The sequence below is a fragment of the Tamandua tetradactyla genome, chromosome 9 (assembly GCF_023851605.1).
Source record: "Tamandua tetradactyla isolate mTamTet1 chromosome 9, mTamTet1.pri, whole genome shotgun sequence".
NCBI classification, from domain to species: domain Eukaryota; kingdom Metazoa; phylum Chordata; class Mammalia; order Pilosa; family Myrmecophagidae; genus Tamandua; species Tamandua tetradactyla.
In genome coordinates, this window is record NC_135335.1 from 88,321,148 (window position 1) to 88,342,991 (window position 21,844).

The following is a 21,844-nucleotide window of genomic DNA, read 5'->3' on the forward strand; positions in this document are numbered from 1 at the left end:
GGGCATCATTGCACATTGCCAAATTGTCTTCCAAAATCAATGCTGGCACTCATTTACACTGCCACAAATAATTTTTTGAGAATAGCAAGTTCATGTACTCATGTCACCATTAGTTACCTTTACTTAAACATTTTGGCAAATGTAATAGGTAAAAATGACATCTCAATTTTCATTAATCGCATTTCTTCACTAACTTGCTAATTTGAATATTTCCCATGTGTGTTTACTAGGTGTGTTTCCTCTTTTGTGAGTTGTCTCTTGATTCTTTATGTTGAGGTTCTGAATATGTTTCATATCAATATTTATGGGTTTGAGAGTAAAAACATCCCTTGGTCTGGCTTTTTACTGCAATTATTTACCCTTCGATATGTTATTTTACTTTTCCTTTTGTAATTTTCGAAGCACATCACGAAAGTCCCATGGTGGCGAATCCATCGCTCTTTGTGTGATTGCTTTTGCCATGTTTAAGCTTTAAAAAGTTCCTCCTTAAAAAATTGGGGTTTAAAATTCAATTGTTTTCCATAATTTGATTTCCCATCTTTAATCTTTTGATTCATCTGAACTACTTTTGGCATTTGGTCCAAATGTCTTACCTAGGTCCTCTCACTTCCCAGGCTGCAGATGGCTGTGCCCCCTGCATTGAGCAGCACAGTTGTGCTCCCACCTGGGTGGAGGGCGCACCCGCAGCCCTGTGCTGCCCCAGCCAGGATCCCTGAGTAAAGCGAGCAGGTGCTACCCCTGGGGCTCTGGATGAGGCTGTTATTCTGTGGTTCTGCAAGAACCTAATAACATTTCCCACTATCTTTCCCCCACTTCCGACCACCTTTTACCACAGACCTCTTAGCTCAGCAATAAAGCTGGCAAGTAGTGGGTAAATTATACAGAGGACTCAAACAAAAGTACAAGAGAAAACATAGGTGAACGGTTCGTATCTTTAACATATCAAGAGTTTTTATTAAATCAATGAGAAAACCAACAACCCAATTGGAACAAGGTGCAAAAATAAATAGTAGAAGAAAAATGGCCTAAAAAAGACAAAAAATATCCAGCCTCTTTTTCTTATCAAATTAGAAAAGATGTTTAATTAAAGTAGTGATACTAGGACCTAGTAAAGATGTATTACTTATACAGAGCATTCTCATATACCTCCATGAGCTTCTAAATTAATTTTCTTGATGTAAGTTTAGTTGTATTCATAAAAAATCTTTAAAATGTGAATTCCTTTAGGTAAGTGGCTCTTAATCAGGGATAATTTTGCCCCTCAGGGGACAAAAAATGGACACATTTTTTGGTCGTCGCAAATGGGGAATGCTACTGGCATCTAGTGCATAGGGGTTAGGAACGATGCTAAACATCATACAATGCACGAGATAATCCCCCAAACAAATAGTTACCTGGCCCAAAATGTTAATAGTGCTGAAGCTGAGAAGTGCCACCTCAGATACAGGCATTCTGTCTTATGAATTTACCCAAATGAAATAATCGGGTACACTTGAAGTTTCATTCATTTAGTTCTTTTTCTGAGACTAGTAAGTCAATAGCTATTTGAAATTAAAATGCATATACCCATCATTTCTCTTCTAGGTGTCCATCCTAAAAATCCTTGTATGTGGGCCCAATAAGGCCTATTGCAGCATTGTTTCTAATAATGTAATTTTGGAAACAGCCTAAATGTCATTCAGTGGAGTAATGGTTAATATATGTGCATGTTCTGGGTAGCAGAGCTTTGGACCATCCAGCCTTCCACTACATTTTTCCTATGAGCATCTCTCCCTTTTGGGGGACTTCTTTACTATGGAATCCGAACAGGACAGACCTGGTTCCTGTCTTTATGAAGCATTATTTAAATAGCAAAATACTGCAAATAAATTGTGTTTAACAAGAGTGGAATGATAAATGCTATACATTATGGATAGGCTTGTTGGAGAACAATTCCCAGGGCTCACCTCATATCATCTCCCGGTTTGAGAACCAAAAATAGCTGAAGTTTTCCTTTTCTGCGCCCCCCTCTCCCCGCCAGTTGAGCCGAGAGGAAGTCCAATGACCTAAGTTTGGCCAATTAGATGAGACTTTAAACTTGAACAAGGGCAGAGGCAGAGAGATTATTGAAGATGCAGTCTTTCCAGGGGTGGCAGTAGGTCTGCAGGGCAGTGGGGTGCTGCCTCCTAGCCTCTCAGTTCTTGCTATCTATGATAACATTGAGCCCCATTACTTGGTCTGCCAGAAAGGATTTGGTTCTGTTATAAAAACACTGGTGGCATGCCCAATAGCAACTCAGAAAATAGAAACATTAGAGCTCTGTGAATTGCAACATACATGAACTGATACACTGGAGAATTATACACAGTAGTTAAAAAGCAAGATCATCAGGACATCATATTAAGTGGAAAAGCATATTGCATAACATTCATTCACTTGAGAAGTGTTTATTGAACTCTTACCATGTATCTGTATTTTGAACAGGACAGATTAGTTCCCTGTCCATATGGAGCATTTTTTTTTAATTGCAAAATATTGGAAATAACTAATAATAGCAGAATAATAAATACTGTAAATTACAGCATATACATTAAATGGAAGAGCTTACAGACATTCAAAGTCATGATTTTTTTTAAATAACAGTAAATATACCTTCTATAATTTAAATATGATTTAAAATTATGAATATGTGTATATAATGTTCATTATATGTATACAATGAGTACAATAGTACAAAATTATATCCATATCTATATATCTATATTTATAATGAGTTCACTTTAAAAAAAATTGCTTGTGACCAAAGAGCAGTTTATCAAAAGGTTGATGGGACTCATCTCTGAATGGTGAAATTACATATAATTTATTTCTGTATTTCTAAATTTAGGTAATCTGCATATTTTGTTTTGATAATCATAAAATTTACTATTTATAATCATAAAATACTGAAGATAAGTAAACATTTGAAATTTTTAAATCCCATTTTATACTTAACCGTATTTTGGAAATGTTCTTTAATAAGAATATATTAGCTGCATAAGCAGACATCTTTATATAACATATATATATAAAGTAAACAAAAATTCTTCATTTTGCTTTGATATATACTGAAGTCCTATCGTCAAGGCAGCACTCTCCCTTTGCCAGTTCCTGAGCTATTAGAAGTTACAGAAGGGACTGAGGGCAATAGTTGGGCTAATTTCCCCACCAGTGCTAGGGAGGGAGGAAAATAGCAAAGCTTTAGTGTGGCCAGCTGAGACCAATGGGGTCAACTAGATAGAGGGCTGCATTTTTGACCTGCAGAATCAGCTTTCAGGATGCTCTCCATCTGTAAATATAAACTCTTACATTTTCTGTAAGTATAGTCAAGGTGGGATGTGCGGAGCTTTTAACAAAGTGTTTTGTTTGTTGTTTTGGGGCAGGCAAAATGGGACCTCCTCTTGATATTGTGCTGGATTCATTGAACTGTACAGCTGTCAGCATCCATTGGAAAATGCCAAGGCATCCCACGAGCCCCATCACTGGGTACACTGTGAGTACATGGCCATGTGGATTTCTGTGGTGGGTGTGTCACAATGACTATGCCGTCCTCGCCCTTGCTTGTCCTTATACCAGCACCCCCCACCCCCAGTTAATTACCGCCCAATTCCCTCTCCATAAAACTAGAGGAATTGTTCCCTTTTCAAGGACATTTGAAAGTGCCCTGAAAACCATAAGCTTTGTGAATCAATTGGGACCTCCCAGTCCTTATTCTGTCAATGGTAGGAAAATAGAAACCAGGTGGAAGCCATGGGTCTTGCCATCTAATTGCTTACAGTCAAATTTGGAGGATAAAGCGGACACATGGGAAATAATTGAAAACCACTGTGGGATGATGTCCTATGGAGTAAAGTAAAATCTGACTTAAAAATAAAGGAAAGGAAAAGTGGAGGAGAGAACAGAGAATGCACTCCTACATATCCGAGGTTATAAGTTGGGGTGATTTCGGTTCACGAAAGTATTTTGTTTGGACAGTGTTTTTAAAAAAGGAGTGAACTTTTAGAAGGAAGGCAATTTCAGATAAATATCTGGAGTTCTGGAATCTCTGGGAATATTGGGAAAGCTGGTCTTACTGGGCCCCCATTCCTATAGGGTACCAAGCCCTGCCTGCTTTAGATGGGACATAAGCCCCTCAAACCCCATGCCCACCACTCCCCACTGCATCCCTTTCACCAAGGACAGTGTATCATGACACTTATCATGGAGTCTTCCTAACGTGGAGCAATGTGTCTTCAGACTTATATCAGAAGTGGAAATATGAAAGATGACGTGAACAGGTCATGATTTTAGGAAAAATAAGACTATCCCGGGCCAGCTCGTTCTGCCCCACCTCACTGATACACACCTTCGTCCTGACCTTTGCAGGCTGACGAGTTTGCAGCCCCAGCCGAGCATGCCTGGGGTTTGTTCCCAGGAACTAGGGTGTTTGAGGCCAGGGGATGTACCTCAGAACCCACAGTAATGGAGAGGGTGATTAGAGCCATGGGCCTTTGATCCGCAAGAAAAGTGCTAGCTCTGCTTTCAGCCTGGATATCTGCATCTTTCCTAGGTGTTTTACTCCGAGGTCGGCGCAGATAAATCCTTGCAGGAGCGGTCGCACAACGTGCCTCTCAGCCAGGATGCATGGACACCTGTGAGTATCTTCCTCCCGGCAGCCCCTTTCAGGGCTGATGAGAAGGGTTTCTAATTTGAGAACTTTGATTCATTTGGATGTGTGCTTCTGTGTCCGTAATAATAATAGCTGATGTGTGCCTAGCCCATTAGAATTTACAAATGCCTTTCGTGTACATTACCTCACAACGAGGCATCTACAGCTCCGCAGAGGTGGGGATCTGAAGCAAACTATCTCATCTTTGACTCAACCCCATTTTACGGTGTGAGAAAACAGGCCCATATAGCTGTTTTTTCTTTTCTTTTCTTCATACAGTTCAATTTTGATTCGTTTGCAGTCCCAATAAAGTTTTACAAATAAGTAGGACCCATTTGTGTCTTCCCAACTGCCTGGAGACACAATGCTGAAGAAAATGATGTAATATGAAATGTTTATTCAAATGGCCAGAGTTGTTTATTTTTCTTCTCTTGCCCAATACCCCGTGCTTCCATGAACCAGTTGTGAGCTCCTCATCTATTTCTTTTCTGTCAATGTCTCTTTGGGGAATTTCTTGCCTTCGGCGTTTTCTGTTTTCTTTTCTTTTCTCCTCCGTCCCCATTCTATTATTATTATTACCCTACAGAGAAGAACCTTTTGGATTGCTCAGCACCGGGGATTATGATACTGCTCTAATGATGCTAATGTTAGCAAGTCCCGTTTAATAAATGCCTACTCCGTGCAGCACATAGTTGGAAAACTGTTTGTCATCTGTGATAAAGGCCATCACTTGCTGAGCTTCTGTTATCTGTCATGTACTCACCCTTGTGCTTTCTGATGGTTTTACCATTTCAATTTCACCACCATCATGTAAAGTTGGTACTGCCCTCATTTTACGGACGAGGAAGCTGACTCAGAGAGTGAAGTAACTTTCCCCAAGTCATATAGCTAGTAAGATGGGAACTCGGGGCTGACTGACTTCTGAGCCCCCTGCTCCTGCTCTTTTGTTACCAAAGGCCCCTGACTCAAAAAGAATAGATGCATATTTTCAACCTGTTTGCCTGACATGCCTTTTATCTCAAAATACACTTAGCTTAAGCACCCCTCATTTGACACAAAAGTCCTCCGCCCCTGCCTCTATGGTCTACTGTATCCTAAGATGGGAGGCTCTGTTGGCCCCATCCAGGAAGCCTCTGATTGAGGCCCCATCCACCCTACACAGCACCAGAACTTCCTGCAAGCCCGCCGAGCCTCTCCAAGGAGCCAGCAGCGTCTGTCCTAGTCTCCCCAGCAGCCCCAGCCTCATGTCCTTCTGGGCTCACTGCCCCAGGTAGCAAGGGTATGTGCAGTGCTGGTGACAGGTGCCTTGGCATCTGGGTCATATCCCTGAAGTATAGATCCTGCTCCATCACCATCACCTGGTACCTGGACAGAAAACTGGTGTCTGTGAGGTGGCCTCTGCACACCTAAGGCAGAGGGCAAGGAAGAAGACAGGCAGGGTGACGTCCAGCTCTGCTTCCCTCACTTCCAGGTTTTGTGACTTTGGCCAAAGTCACTTAACCTGCCTAAGCCTCAGTTTTCTCCCATGAAAGGGGTATAGTAATCACCAAATAAAATCAGGTGTATAAATGCCCTCAGCAAAGTTTAAAGAAACCATATAAAAGTGTAGCATCATTTGTGATGATGCTGACCTTTGCTGTTAACTATATCCTCTTTATGATTACATCCCCAAACTACAGCATTCTATCAAATTCTAGCATTTATCATCTTGCTAATTTCAACAGAGTTTCATAGTTGTTACTGTATGCCCTGCACAAAATAACACACTTGTCCTTATTCTTCAGGAACTTTCGGTCTTGTTGGGAAAACCATCCTCATACCAATAGGACACTTAGAGAGCAGCATAGGACCAAGTGTTGTTAACATGTCACTTAATATAGGCTGAAGTTTTAAAGACAGAGAATTAGTATGGGAGCCGGTGGCCAAGAGGTACAACTTGGGACTGGGAATTGAAGCAGAGGCAGCTTTTGGAAAGGTAGTGAGGAGTGAGGAGCCTTCCAGTAGGAGGGAATGCTATGAACTTTGTGAATTGGCGAGTGTGTGCATGTCTGTGTGTTTGGGGGGGTGTGTTTGTGATAGAATTTGCAGAATGCGGGGAGGAGGCAATGGCTCGAGATAAAGGGAGCAAGTCAGAAAGGAGGGGAGGAGTCCCACATAGTGGGGATTCAGGCCACTTGCATTGCAATTCCAGCATTACAACAATGCAGTTGGGTGACTTTCCTGAGTCTCAGCTTCCTTGTCTACAAAATAGGGATTCTAAAAGTATCTATAAAATAGGTACTTTGTCTGTGCTTCCCAAACTGTGCTGAGGTGCTCCAGGATTCTAGGCAAACTCATAGGGGCCTGTGGAAGATTTTAAATTTCTGAGGGAGAAAGCAACATCTGCATGAACTACTACAAATCCAGGTTGTTTGGATGTAACTACTTAATGAATGGAACAGTTAGGCATTTCTTTTGGCCTGGAAGTGCTGTGAAAATTATGGAGTTGCTCAGGGTGCCATGATCAGAGAAGGTTTGGGAACCTCTGTAATAAATGAAACCCCCCTACAGCATAGGGATCTTGAGCATTGAACAAGGTAACACAATGACTGGCATGGAATAAGAACTCAATTAGTTGTCAGTATAACTCATTGCAAAGATGAGTGTCCATTGCCTTAGCTGTGCATGGGTCTACAGGGCAGGTGATCCTTTCCTCTTATGGTTTTTCTTTTTTTTTTCTCTTTTCCAGGGACAACCTTATCATCAGGCAGTTTTTGTAAGTATGTTTTTAAAAAGTTAAACCCCTGCCCCAACCCAGGATTCAGGGGGTCTTGTCTCATCATGACATTGATTTCCTGTGTCTCCCTCATACTGGGTGTTACCCAGTGGAAAGTGCTTGGTTCTAGTGTAAGCAGGTATGGCAGGGCATACAGGATGAATTTTAATCATTTAGAATAGTCTGTTTTATCCATGTGTGTACTTCTTCCTCTCACATGGCAGTGAAAGGCAAAGAGGAACATTTTTTAAAAGGCTGAAGTAATTTAAACTCTATTCCAAGACTAGGTGAAACTTATTGAAAGGGAGAGAAAATATTTAAACTAGTGAAGCATCACTCTCATGTGTGAGACAGCGTGTCCCCACTTTCTTTTTCCTTTTCTTATTCCCTGTAACAATTCCAGGCTTTTCAATAAGATCATACTGAATTACCTAAAAATGGTTGATTTGATTTCCTGGACTGAATGCCAAAGGGAGGATTGGACTGATAAATGGTTAGTCTTATTTAAATGATAGAATGACCAAAATAACCTGGCTTATTATATGGAATTCTGATGCGTTGCTTGATAATCTGCCTGTAGAGAGACTTAGCATGTCACACCCACCTTATGTTTTCCTTAGCATAACATTGCATTCTGGTAAAAAATTATAACACATATCAGGACAATTTAGTAATTGCTAAAGTTAGAAGTAGAAAAGGATGTTTAGATCAATGGTCTCTGTACTTTTTGATCATGGATACTATCAATTTAAAAATATTTGAACATGTACCAATATATGTACATTTATGTGATTATAAATTATATATCTGCTACTATGTGAATGTATTATGTACATTATAAAACTGCAGAATTCTAAAGGTGCATATTTGAACATGCAACAATATATGTATATTTATATAATTATGAATTATATATCTGCTACTGTATGAATATATTATGTACATTTCAAAACTCTGCAGAATTTTAAAGGAGGAAATAAACGAGAAATAAGAAGCTCTTTTGTTTTCCTTTGGCATCTCAGCAGATCGCCTTGCTCACCCAGTGGGATGGCCACTATCCTGCTTTGGAGTCCACCAGTATTGTCCACCCAGAGCAGTGATTCTGTTTGGTTCTTATCCAAGGTTAAAGAGAGGAAACTTACCCAGGAATTGGGAAATTTACATCTTGGGCAAAACAAATGAACTTTCTGAATCTCTGGACCTGACTCCCTTCAACTATAAAATGTGCACTAGCAGTTGCTCCTGATTTGGGGTATCTCTGTCCCATAGGGGGCATGTGAAAAGGCAGGTGTGAATTTTAATGGACAGGCATTAGGCATGCTAACTCTCTTTCAATATGTAGTACAGATCCACACAAGGGACATCTGCCACTCTCAAAGCCAATAATGCCATGTTGAGACATCCTGGAAGATGGCCTCTAACTTTCTGTGACCACTTGCAGAATAGAAGTCCCTACAGGTCCACTCTGCCCTGCACAGCCTTCCTGCAGGCCATCAGATAAAGGATGTGTCTTAGTTTCCTAGGACTGCCATAACAAACTGGATTGCTTAAAACAATGGAAATTTATTGTCTCACAGTTCTGGGGATAGAAATCTGAAATAAAGGTGTTGGCATGGCCATGCTCCCACTCAAGCCTGTAGGAGAGAATCCATCCTTGCCTCTTCTAGCCTCTGGTATTTCTTGAGTTGCCATCCTTGGTATTTCTTGAGTTGCAGATGTATCACTGAAATCTTTGTCTCTTCCATCTTCACCTGTCATCCCAGTATCGGTCAGTCTGTGTCTGTGTCAAACTTTCTTCTACTTACAAAGACATCAGTCTTAATGGGTTGGGGCCCACCTTAATCCAGTTTGGCCTCATCTTCATTAATCATGTCTTCAAGGACCCTATTTTCACATAAGGTCACATTCACCAGACCAGGATTTAGAACATGGTCACATCTTTTGGGAGGGCACAATTCAACCCATAACAGAGTGTTTGGAAGGTAGTAACACTTTCCTACTTCTCTGGTGCCTTTCATCTGATGACGCTACATATTCCTAACTTCTGCTAAGGCAACCAAGATCCAGCAGACTTGTAAGGTTAACTGTGATGTTGAATCCAAGTTCACTAATCCCAGATTGTTAGCTACCAATTAGTGTTATCTTGAAGAATCATGGAATTGCAGAGATGAACGTTTGGCCCAGAGAGGCTAAGGGTGTCTCCAGGACCAGACAGCTAGTTTGGCAGCAGAAGCTGAGCCTTCTGGCTCCTCGTTTAGTACCCTGACCACTTCAGGCCTCCTCTGATCTGTGCTACTGGATGCCTTCTCTGTAGGACCTTCATGTCTACACCTCTGAATAGGATGACCTCTGGTTTCATTTCTGAAAGCAAATGATTGGGATGTCCAGCTGCAGGAGAAATGAGCAGCATAAGAGAGGGTAAAGATGAGGTCTGAAAGCAGGGTCAGAGATTTGAATTCAGAGCCTTTCAACATGGTTTCACCATTGCAAAGTGAGGTATTCAGCAAATAATAGCCCCATCTTTTCAGAGTCTTCTCTTACATTGCTGCCCAAGTTGTTTTTGTACATTGGGTGATATATTGATTGATAAAAGTCTAGCAGAGACTTAAATAGCAGTGACTCTAACAAGATGTGCATTTATGTGTTCTTCATTTAATGGTCTGGATGTAAGCAGTTTAGGACTGTTCTGATGACCGTTTCTAGAATCTGATACATTGTCCTGCCAACCCCTCAGGTCTCCGCCCCATGGTCCAAAATGGCTATTGCCACATCCACATTCTAGCCAATAGATGAGGAAAGAAGAAAGGAAACATATCTCTTCCTTTTAAGGGCTAACTCAGAAGTTGTCCTCAGTACTTTTGTTCACATTCTATTCGACAGAATTTAGTCACATGGTTGCATCTAGATGCAAGGAAGGCTGGGAAATGTAGTCTTTGAGTGGCCATGGCCTAACTGAAATATGAGGCTTCTACTATGAGAAAGGAGAGAATAAATGGAGGCAGTGAGTCATCCCTGTTACAGCCCGTAAGTGAAGAGAATGGGACTATAGTTGGACATCTGACAAGCAAGGCTTGAGCCTGAGAATTAGACATGCTATGTCTGGGAGTCAGACAAGTGGAAACTTATGAAGTCATGTGGGTTTTATGAGGGACACCAGACTCACTGCTGCCCTGAAGGGCAGAGTGGCAGTTATGTAAATTCTCTGGGTCAAGTTTCATCATCTGTGAAATGAGGATAATAAGACTGACCTCACAGAGTTGTTGCAAGGATGAAATTTTGGTAGAAATGCAAACTATTAAGGTTATACCAATCATGAGGTAAAATTTGTTGTGTCTGATGATCTGCACAAGATTCCTGGAGAATGGCTTATGTGGTTAAAAGCTTTCTCCTTGTTCTTAGTGAAATGACTGGCTTTGGCTCCCTCTTATATAGGTAGAGCTACACTGACCATGTGACAGCTACCAGGTGGTGTTGAGAGGACAAAAGAGGGAGTTTTAGATTTTGGAAGGGATTTTGCATTTAAGGAAGGGCTAGACAAACATGAGGCAAGATTATGTTGCAGCAAAGCACTGAACTTTGCCAAAAATAAGCAGGGAGGGCCAGAGAAGACTATTGAATTTCTTCTGACCTCTATTCTAAGAAAGCAATTTCTTTCACTCTTTCTGTTTTCTACCATCTTGTGTAAAAATAAAGTCCAAAAGTGATAAACATCTTGACTTGTTTTCAAACGTCCACAAGGTAAAACATACACACATACACTCACACAGAAACATACCTTTGAAAAGAGTATTTTCAGAACCTTATCTAGTTTGATGCAAGACTGAAGTAGTCTTTATAGACCATTTAAGGATAGAATTGCTAGGATTTGTGGATTTCTGTGATGTTTCAGTAAAGAATCCAAAGGTGTCACAAGACAAAATCTAAGGAGAGATTCCATTTGGAAAGAGAGATATGTGAGGAAGAAGTGACTGTTAAATCACTGAATCCAATCCATCTTTCATAGGCTCAACCACTCAAACCCATTGATTCTCAGTCCCTTACACACACTTGACAGCCTTTTGGTAGGCAAAAAGCCATAGACTAAAAACTAGTGGCTTCTGGGAAGGTCACCCTCTTCCTTTCAGAATGCACCAGGTTCAAGGTAGCACTAATCCTCTACCTCTAGGAAAGTGTGTAATTATTTTTTAATCTAGATAACAGACTTCTCTAAGTCTAATTTCTTTTTTATTGTTATTAATTTTTAATTTTTTTTTAAATACCAAAAAAAACACCAAACAAATGCAAACATTCTTAACTTTTGATCATTCCATTCTACATATATAATCAGTAATTCACAATGTCATCACATAGTTGCATGTTCATCATCATGATCATTTCTTGGAACATTTGCATCTATTCAGAAAAAGAAATAAAAAGAAAACAGAAAAAAATTCATATATACCATACCCCCCACCCCTCCCCCTCACCGATCACCAGCACTTCAATCTAAATTTATTTTAACATTTGTTCCCCCTATTATTCATCTTTATTCCATATGTTTTACTCATCTGTTGATAAGGTAGATAAAAGGAGCATCAAACACAAGGTTTTCACAATCACACAGTCACATTGTGAAAGCTATATCATTATACAATCATCTTCAAGAAACACGGTTACTGGAACACAGATCTATATTTTCAGGCAGTTCCCTCCAGCCTCTCCACTACATCTTGACTAACAAAGTGATATCTATTTAATGCGTAAGAATAACCTCCAGGATAACCTCTTGACTCTGTTTGAATCTCTCAGCCTTTGACACTTTATTTTGTCTCATTTCATTCTTCCCCCTTTTGGTCAAGAAGGTTTTCTCAATCCCCTGATGTTGAGTCTCAGCTCATTCCAGGATTTCTGTCCCACGTTGCCAGAAAGGTCCACACCCCTGGGAGTCATGTCCCACGTAGACAGGGGGAGGGTGGTGAGTTTGCTTGTTGTGTTGGCTGGAGAGAGAGGCCACATCTGAGTAACAAAAGAGGCTCTCTTGGGGGTGACTCTTAGGCCTAAATTTTAAGTAGACTTGACCTATCCTTTGTGGGGTTAAGTTTCATATGAACAAACCCCAAGACTGGGGGGCTCAGCCTGTAGCTTTGGTTGTCCACACTGCTCGTGAGAATATCAAGAATTCAACTTGGGGAAGTTGAATTTCTCCCCGCTCTCACCATTCCCCGAAGGGGGCTTGCAAATACTTTTCCACTCACTGTTCAAATCACTCTGGGATTCATCAGGGCATCACCTGGACAAACCAACAAAATCTCATGTCCTACTCAAGGTTCCATGTACTTATGGTGTTCAATTAAGCTGTCTACATAAGTTATATTAGGAAATGCACTATTCAAAAATAAATTTTGTACCAAATAAACATTTTTTGCTTTAGTCTCACACATAAGGTGAAATTTTAAAATATTAATTACCATCTATTTTCAGCACCCTGCAGTAATGACATTCCTTTATTCTTCCTCATGCAAAAACATTTTTAAAATTTGTACATTTAGTCACTATCATTATACACTCTAGGCATTCCTAGATTATACCATCTCAGTATTTATTATCTATCTTTCTTTCTGATTTCATTTGTGCCCCCAGCCCTTCTCCCTCTATCATTCTCACATTCATCTTCATTCTGTTTTAACATAATTGTATTACAGTTAAGTAGTATTATGCTGTCCATTTTTGAGTTTTTACATTCACTCCTTTTGCACAATCTGTTTCCCTTCAGCTCCAATTACCCAATATCTTACCCTATTTCTATCTCCTGATGGTCTCTGTAACCAATGAAATTCTCCAAGTTTATTCGCTAATGTCAGTTCATATCAGTGAGACCATACAGTATTTGTCCTTTTGTTTCTGGCTGATCTCACTCAGCATAATGTCCTTAAGGTCCATTCATGTTGTTACATCCTTCATAACTTTATTCTGTCTTATGGCTGCATAATATTCCATCGTATGTATATACCAGTTTGTTTAGCCACTTGTCTGTTGATGGACATTTTGGCTGTTTCCATCTCTTGACAATTGTAAATAATGCTGCTATAAACATTGGTTTGCAAATGTTTGTGTCCTTGCCCTCATGTCTTCTGAGTAGATACCTAGCAATGGTATTGCTGGGTCATATGGCAATTCTATCTATATTTAGCTTTTTGAGGAACCGCCAAACTGCCTTGTACAGCAGTTGTACCATTTGACATTCCCACCAAGAGTGGATAAGTGTGCCTCTTTCTCCACATCCTCTCCAGCACTTATCATTTTCTGTTTTATTGATAATGGCCATTCTGGTGGGTGTGAGATGATATCTCATTGTGGTTTTGATTTGCATTTCTCTAATAGCCAGGGAAGTTGAGCATCTCTTCATATGCCTTTTGGCCATTTGTGTTTCCTCTTCTGAGAAGTGTCTGTTCAAGTTCAAAGTCTAATATCTTGACTATTAGTGATCACTTGAACTTCCAAGTTCATAGATAGAGTAATAGTAATTTGATCTTCAGTGTTTATAATAGTATTTTTTGTTGATTTAAATATTATTTAATATTTTTCGTACACGTATTATCCAATTAGAACTCGAACCTTGATGTCAAACAAAGCAGGGTTCAGATGCCCACTTTGCCATTTACTAAGTATATGATCTTTGGCAAGTTATTTGCTTTTCAGGGCTTCAGTTTGTGCCCCTGTAAATGAGAATAAAAATAACACTTAGCTCGTAGGGCTGAAGGAAAAATTAAATAAGACCCCTTCAACCTGGAACAGAGAAAACACCCAGTAAAGTGTGGCTAATAGTAGCTGTATTTAGTATCGGCTCATAGCTGATACTGATCGTAATCTGTGAAACCACATCATCCCTCCCTCCTTACTTCATCCAGCAAAATAACTTCACAGGAGAAGGAGATCCTAAAGCAAAACCCGGGAATGGTCAAATTTGCTTGAAAGTATATTGCTGATTCCATGAGAAAAAATTCCAGGAGAGGCATGAGAAGAGAGGTGGTGTATTCACCTGCTGCCTCCAGTCTCCTAACTGCCCAACCTGACATGAAACCAGGGAACAGATGATGGGACTGGGATGCAAGTGAACAAGGCAGTAGAGAGGGAGGGGGAACTGAAAAAGAAGATCTTTTTGTTTAGCAAAGACGCCTTATGCAGTGCATGTAGGAGGGAGTGGGGATGAGAGGCAAGGTGGCGGGCAGATGGGAAATAGACACTCTTTAGAAGATAATAGAAATGGTCCAGGTCAGGAAATATAGGGACCTAAACTAAGGCCCTGGGGTGGAGATGGAAGGAAGAGAGTAGGTCTGAAAGACGTGGTGGAGGTGGCAGGAGAGACAAGAACAAGAGGAGTGACTAGCTCCTGGGTCTGGGGCAGATGTACTGATGATGTTAATCAAGATGGAGAAGTCAGGGGGAGAAACCCATTTATTGACAAAGTAATCTGTTTGTTTTGTACATCTTGGTTTGACTTCTTTCTTCTCTTCACCCATTAGTCCATTTTTTTTTTCATTCATCAGAAAGTATTGCTTGAGTATTTGCTACATGTCTGATACTCTACTAAGCTTTGGGATGCCAGAAGAATAAGTACATCTTCCCATCTTCAGATGGGTGGGGATAAGGTGATAAATAAACAGACAATTACAATATAACATGAGTAGTGCTGAGATTGAGGTATACCAAGGACGCCAGGGAAGCACAGACTGGGGGCTGGGGGCCAGAGAAATGAGGTAATGTCTCAGCTGAACTGAGTCATGAAGGTTGAGAAGGGATGAGCCAAGCAAAAGTGGGGAGAACAGCATTTCATTAGGGAGCAGCAGGTTCAAAGGCCCAGATGCAAGGAATTCTATGGTATAAATTTGGGCCCTGCCAAGTTCTTGAATCTGATTGGAATATAGAATGCAAGGAGGGGAAGGGGCACGAGATAATGCTGGAACAGAGCAACACAAATATGCCATTCTCAGGGGCTTTTAAAGTGGGAAGTAAGAAGATCAGGTCTGGGGTTTGGGTAGATCATTTTGCAGTGTGAAGCCTAGATTAGAGGGCCAAGGCAGTAGTGTTGGCGGCAGGGAGCATCAGAAACCATTGCCATTAACATGAGGACATGGACTTGAATGATTGTAAAGATGAAATGGCATAAACAGATTTGAGTGTTATGAAAGAGGTAGAATAACTGCACTGATGATTTTTTTTGAATGGCATTTAGGGAGAAGGAATAAATAAAGAGGGGAAAATGTCAAGTATTTTTGGCTTGGGTAACTGGATGAAGGTTATGGTTGCTATTCAGTAGGAGAACAGAAGCAGTAGAGCAGTTTTTGTTTTGTTTTGCTTTTGGTAGGAGAAGGAGGTACAATTAGTAGAGCTTGGGTCATGTTGAGTTTTGTTTTAATTGGGTGGAGATGTTCAAGAGGCAGTCACAAATTCATGTCTGGAGATCAAGAGATGGCTGGAGCTGGAGATGGGCTTACCCAATCAAGATTCTATAGAGTAAGAAAAGAAGTTGCTGAGGGATGAGGCTCTGGGAAAGGCCAATACTTAAGGAATAAGAGGAGAAATGGAAGTGAATGGAAAATATTGAGAAGGTGCAACCGGGCAAGTAGAAGGAGGTCAGGAAAGAGAAGAGTCATGGTTTCCAAGGGAACCAAGAGTTCTGAAAAATAAGGATAGACAACAGTATTGAAATTTGCAGAAAGTCAAGTAAAGAATGAGGCATATCCATTGGACTTACTACAAAGTTGTTCTAGTGACTTTGGTAAGAACATCTCAATAGGCTTTTTGGAAGTGAGGTGAAGGAAGTGAAAACAGCTTCTTCAAGAAGATTACCTCTGAGGAGAGGAGCTGGAGCGAGGCATGGGTGGTGGGGGAATGATCATTTTTAACATGGGAGTGACTCAAGCACAGTAAATACTTAACAAAGTATCAGGTTGGTAAGGAGAGGTGGGAAATGGAGGAGAGAGACTGGAGAGGAAACGGAGGGTTTTCAGAATAGCAGAAGTGAACCGTGCCTTAGACCAGTGATTTCCAAACCTGCATGTACACGAGAACCACCTGAAGAGCTTTAAAAGAAACAGAAGCTGGGTCCTGACTCCTGGAGATTCTGAATTAACTGGTCTGTAGTGGAGCCCAGGCATCCATGTTTTTTTAGATCTCCAAGTGATTCCGGGCTTGTGTAAAGTCAGGGTTAAGAACTACTATATTAAGTATTTGATTATTATTTGCTGAATGCTTTTTAAATTTTTGTTGATTAGTTGACTATTTCTCCTTAGCAACAAGACATGATCCACACTCCCAAGTGGCTTACAATGCTTAGGATAAATAATAATAATTTGTGATATATATTAAATGCTAAATTAGCATTTGATACAGGGGTACAAAATTTACTCAAGCCCAAGGTGGAGTGAATCTTCTTCATCTGAGGCTCTGCTCTTTCTGGTCAGGGCTGTTGGTGCAGGGGAGGTTCACATGCACATCTGTCCTCTATCGCAGTGGTTCTCCAAGTGGGGTCCCTGGACAAGCAGCGGCAGCACCTGGGAACATGTTAGAAGTGCAATTCCTTAGCCCCTCCCCAGACCTGTGAAATCTGAAGATCTATGGGTGGGGTTCAGCAATCTAAAGAAGTCCTGGTGATTCTGATGCATGTACAAATCAAGGTCTCAGACTCTTGTTGTGGCTCATACCTCCCCATCTGTGATGGTGCAGATGAAAGGAAACAACTGGGTCATTCCAACCCTGGAGATCTGGTAGCCTAGTCCTCTGAGCAGACTTCACAGGTTAAGAGCAACAATTGATATTGAAGGAGCCACAGTTCCAGAACCGTGTAATCCTCCAGTCCTGGGAAATGTGTCAGGGTGTGTTCCTCTGCAAACTTAAAAACTTGGTCAGCCCTAGAGAAGGCAAAATATTCTCTGTCTGAAGCAATTTCACAGGACTCTCAAATAAGCTCCTTGAAATGCACCCCTCTTTGAAGTTGTCTGGTTTACCCAAACAAAATTTCTGATTGTTTGTGCCTTTCTTGTCTGGTCTCAACAGGAGGAAGTGATAGGAGATTTAAAACCAGACACTGAATATCTAGTGAGCGTCGCAGCTTACAGCCAGAGTGGAAAAGGGCGACTTAGCTCTCCTCGACATGTTACCACTTTGTCTCAAGGTAAAATGGGTTCAAATTCATTAATAAAAGGAAAATTCATGTCTTCATGTAGCAGATCTTGGTGAAGGTCAGGCACGTCTTGATGATGTGCCAAATAAAACAAGCACAGTCCCTGCCTTTTACAAAACTTAGAGTCTAGTGGGTTAAGTCAAAGCACTTTCTAATTAACGCACAAGCAGATTGTGTGTTATATGTGTGTGGCATATGTTGCCATAGGGTGCATATGGTGCCACAAGAATGGACAAAAGAAGACTTGACTGTAGAGGTGAAGGAGGATTTCCCTGGGGGGATGACCATGAACTTGAGATCTGGAGAGTGAGGAAGATTTAAGGAGGTAAGGAAGGGGAATGGGAGAAGACATTTATAGGCCAAGGGAATCCAGCAAATGCTCACTGAGGTGGCACCATGCTAGACCATGGAAGCTGGAAATTGGACCCATCAGTCAATGCAGGGAAGAGCTCAACGTGGAGGAAGAAGCAAATGGTAAGCCAAGTATCTCCATGCATTCGGGGTGTGCACACAGGAGATGGAGTACATGGGGGGCTGACGAATAAGGGGGCGAATGAGCCTGTGCTGAGGCTCAGGTTTTAGAAAGAATACTAACTTTGGCCCCAATTTTGAAAGGTGTATAGGATTTCACCCAAAAGAGAAGGCAGGAAAAGTGTTCCAGGCAAAAGCAACAGCCTGAACAAAGGTTGGGAGGTATGAAAGTCTGGATGTGACAATAGCAGCGCTTACCTTGGGGTGATGAGATTGTGGGTGACTCCTACCCATGAGGGTGCTTTCCAAAAGTCCTACCAATGATATGTATTATTCTGATTATAGGACGAAAAGCACAAAAGAAAAATAGAAAGTAAATAGCATTAATAAACATTTATTTTGGTTTATTTGATTTTCCTTGTAGGTAAATATCAATTCAGACATGCAGACAGAGATCAAAGGTTGTTAGGTGGTGGGAGTGTTCTTTTTTTTTTATTTATTGTTATCAACAAAACAAAACAACATACAAACATGAACGTTCTTAACATATAAACATTCCATGCTTGGTGTATAATCAGTGACGCACAATATCATCACATAGTTGTATATTCATCACCATGATCATTTATTAGAACATTTGCTTCACTCCAGAAAAAGAAATAAAAAGAAAAAACTCATACATACCATACCCCTTACCCCTCCCTCTCATTGGCTACTAATATTTCCATCTACCCAATATGTTTTAACCTTTGTTTCCCCATTTGTTTTCTATACCCCTTACCACTCCTTTTCATTGATCACTAGTATTTCAATCTATTCAATTTATTTTAACATTTGTTTTCCCTATTATTTATTTATTTTTAATCCATATTTTTTACTCATCTGTCCATACTGAAGACAAAAGGAGCATCAGACACATGTTTTTCACAATCACACAGTCACATTGTAAAAGCTGTATCATTATATAATCATCTTCAAGAAACATGGCTACTGGAACGCAGCTGTACATTTTCAGACAGTTCCCTCCAGCCTCTCTAATACACCATACGCAAAAAAGGGATATCTATATAATGTGTAAGAATAACCTCCAGAATAATCTCTTGACTCTGTTTGAAATCTTAACCCCTGACACTTTATTTTGTCTCATTTCTCTTTTACCCTTTTCAGTTGAGAATTTTTTCTCAATCCCTTGATGCCGAGTCCCAGTTCGTTCCAGGATTTCTGCCCCATGTTGCCAGGGAGGTTTACACCCCTGGGCATCACGTCGGTGGGAGTGTTCTTGATGGTTTTAAAACGGACATGTGGGCCAACTGCCTGAACCACCTGTAGCTGGATTTCCAGCCAGGAGTGCTGGGGAAAGAAACTGAGAAGACTGGTTCTCATTGATTCAAACTTTACATGCTGCATCCAGTGGTGCAGATTTATTTCAGGAGTTTTGTGGGGTTTTTTGGTTGGTTGTTGAGGCTTTTCTGAATAGAGATGTTCTGGTTTCAGGACACACATGGATTTTTAATGCATTAAACCTCTCCAACAGCTGAGAGTCCAGCCAAGTCTAGTGTTTGTTGTCTCACCTAGATTCCTGCCTGCCTCCAGCAGCACCCCAGCAGCCACAGGTCGTTGTGGTTTCCGATTCCGAGGTCGCCCTATCTTGGAAACCTGGAGAGAGTGAAGGAAGCTCCCCTATTCAGTACTATTCTGTGGAATTCATCAAGTAAGTCTGTGTGTCATATTCAAAAGCCAAATATATTGACCTCAGATATTCCAAGCATGATATAAAACTAGAGGGAGAGTTGTTTCTACCACATGTGTGATGAAGAAAGGACAAAGGCTTGGAAGTCTATGTATATATCCTGCTTTGATGTTAATTTTGTGTGTGAACCTTTCTGTGAAGGTATCTTGTAGATATGATTATCATCTACCATTAGTTCTCTTTAAGTAAAGGAGATTGCCTCCCGTAACATGGTGGGCTTCATCCAATCAGTTGAAAGCCTTAAGAGCAAAAAACCAAGATGTCCCAGAGAGGAAGAAATTCTGCCCTGACTACATTATCAATTCTTTTTTGAATTTCCAATCTGGTGGCTTTCCCTGTAGATTTCAAACTTGCTGACCTCCAGAACTGCTTGAGGTAATTCCTTAAAAATAATCTCTTCATGTATTCTGTTGGTTCTGATTCTCTGGAGAAGCTTGATATGTACCTCTCCTTGATCTGGCTCTGTCCCCATACCTGTTGAGTATGTGGATTGCCAGTGAACCTGTCCCCATTCAAAACCTCCTCCCCATTTCCCTTCTGCATTCACAGACTGTTCTAGGTTCTGAAAAACCCCCTGAGGCACCATTGCCAAGAAGCCTGCTTGCATTCCAACCTTGAAACTTGCCTGCCTGGCTTTGAAACACTGTATTTAAAGTAAATATTTGATGGTATCTTTTCTCAGGGGGTGGAAAAAAAAAACCTTTAAAACAAGCACAACTCACTGTTACTTTCACATCTGTATTGCTGTGGGGCAAGTTTTTGTTTTGTTGTTGTTGTTTTTCCCTCTCGTACCTCTCTAGTTCATATTATTCAGCTTATCAGAGGTAGAACAGTTATTTGGAAGATTTCTCTAAAAGCTTTTTTACAGATGTAAACATTGAAACATTCAAAACATTGAATATCAATGCTGCTGTGTAATTGTGTTTTACATTTCTCTTTTTTACATATATATTTTTATTGTCAGTCCTTAACAAACCAACATACAAACATTCTTGACGTACAAACATTCTATACATGGAGTACAATCAAGGGCTCACAGTATCATCACATAGTTGTGTATTCATCATCATGATCATTTTTTTTTAACATTTGCATCTCTCCAGCAAAAGAAATAAAAAAAGAAAAAACTCTTAACATACCATACCACTTACCCCTCCCTCTCATTGACCACTAGTATTTCAATCTACTCAATTTACTTTAACTTTTGTTCCCCCTATTATTTATTTTTTTATCCATGTTTTTTTTTTTTTTTTTTTTTTTGACAGAGAGAAGGAAGGAAGGATGGAAGGAAGGAAGGGAGGAAGAAAGGGAAACATCTTTAAACATTTTCTTGTTTTATTATATTTTGTTTGTTTGTTTGTTTTTTACATGGGCTGGGGCCGGGAATCGAACCGGGGTCCTCCGGCATGGCAGGCAAGCACTCTTGCCCGCTGAGCCACCGCGGCCCGCCCTTATCCATGTTTTTTACTCATCTATCCATACCCTAGACAAAAGGAGCATCAGACACATGGTTTCCACAATCACACAGTCACATTGTAAAAGCTGTGTCATTATATTATATTAATCATCTTCAAGAAACAGGGCTACTGGAACACAGCTCTACCATTTCTGGTACTTCTCTCTAGCTTCTCTAATACACCATAAACTAAACAAGGGATATCTGTATAATGTGTAAGAATAATCTCCAGGATAACCTCTGGACTCTGAAATCTGTCAGCCACTGCACTTTATTTTGTCTCATTTCTCTCTTCCCCCTTTCGGTCAAGATTTTCCCAATCCTTTGATGCCGAGTTCTAACTGGTCCCAGAATTACTCTTTGTTTTTCTTTTTATGTATTTATTTATTTATTATTAATATTTTGCTGCTGTATAATTTTAAGTGAAAAAAAAGTGAACAAAACAAATTCCCAAACAAATTCTCAGGTCCTTCCTCTGAACTCTGGTGACAGTTGCATTCTAAAGGAAGCACCTTGCTGAGTGAGTCTGAAAACAATGTTTGCTGAGTTGCTACTCTGACATCAAAGGTGATAGGTTTTGTCTG

General features: G+C 40.4%; 1 protein-coding gene across 3 annotated transcripts in view; it reads left to right on the forward strand.

Moving 5' to 3' along the window:
• The window catches only part of EGFLAM (EGF like, fibronectin type III and laminin G domains), a 206,647-nt gene that overhangs the window by 68,181 nt on the left and 116,622 nt on the right, over positions 1–21,844 (forward strand). For 2 of the 3 annotated variants that reach the window (XM_077117011.1, XM_077117014.1), the window contains 5 exons: positions 3,402–3,511; positions 4,568–4,651; positions 7,395–7,421; positions 17,457–17,574; positions 19,630–19,765. In XM_077117011.1, coding sequence (XP_076973126.1) covers positions 3,402–3,511; positions 4,568–4,651; positions 7,395–7,421; positions 17,457–17,574; positions 19,630–19,765 — 475 coding nt within the window. The remainder of the gene's footprint in view (positions 1–3,401; positions 3,512–4,567; positions 4,652–7,394; positions 7,422–17,456; positions 17,575–19,629; positions 19,766–21,844) is intronic. The other variant, XM_077117012.1, reaches the window with a different exon arrangement.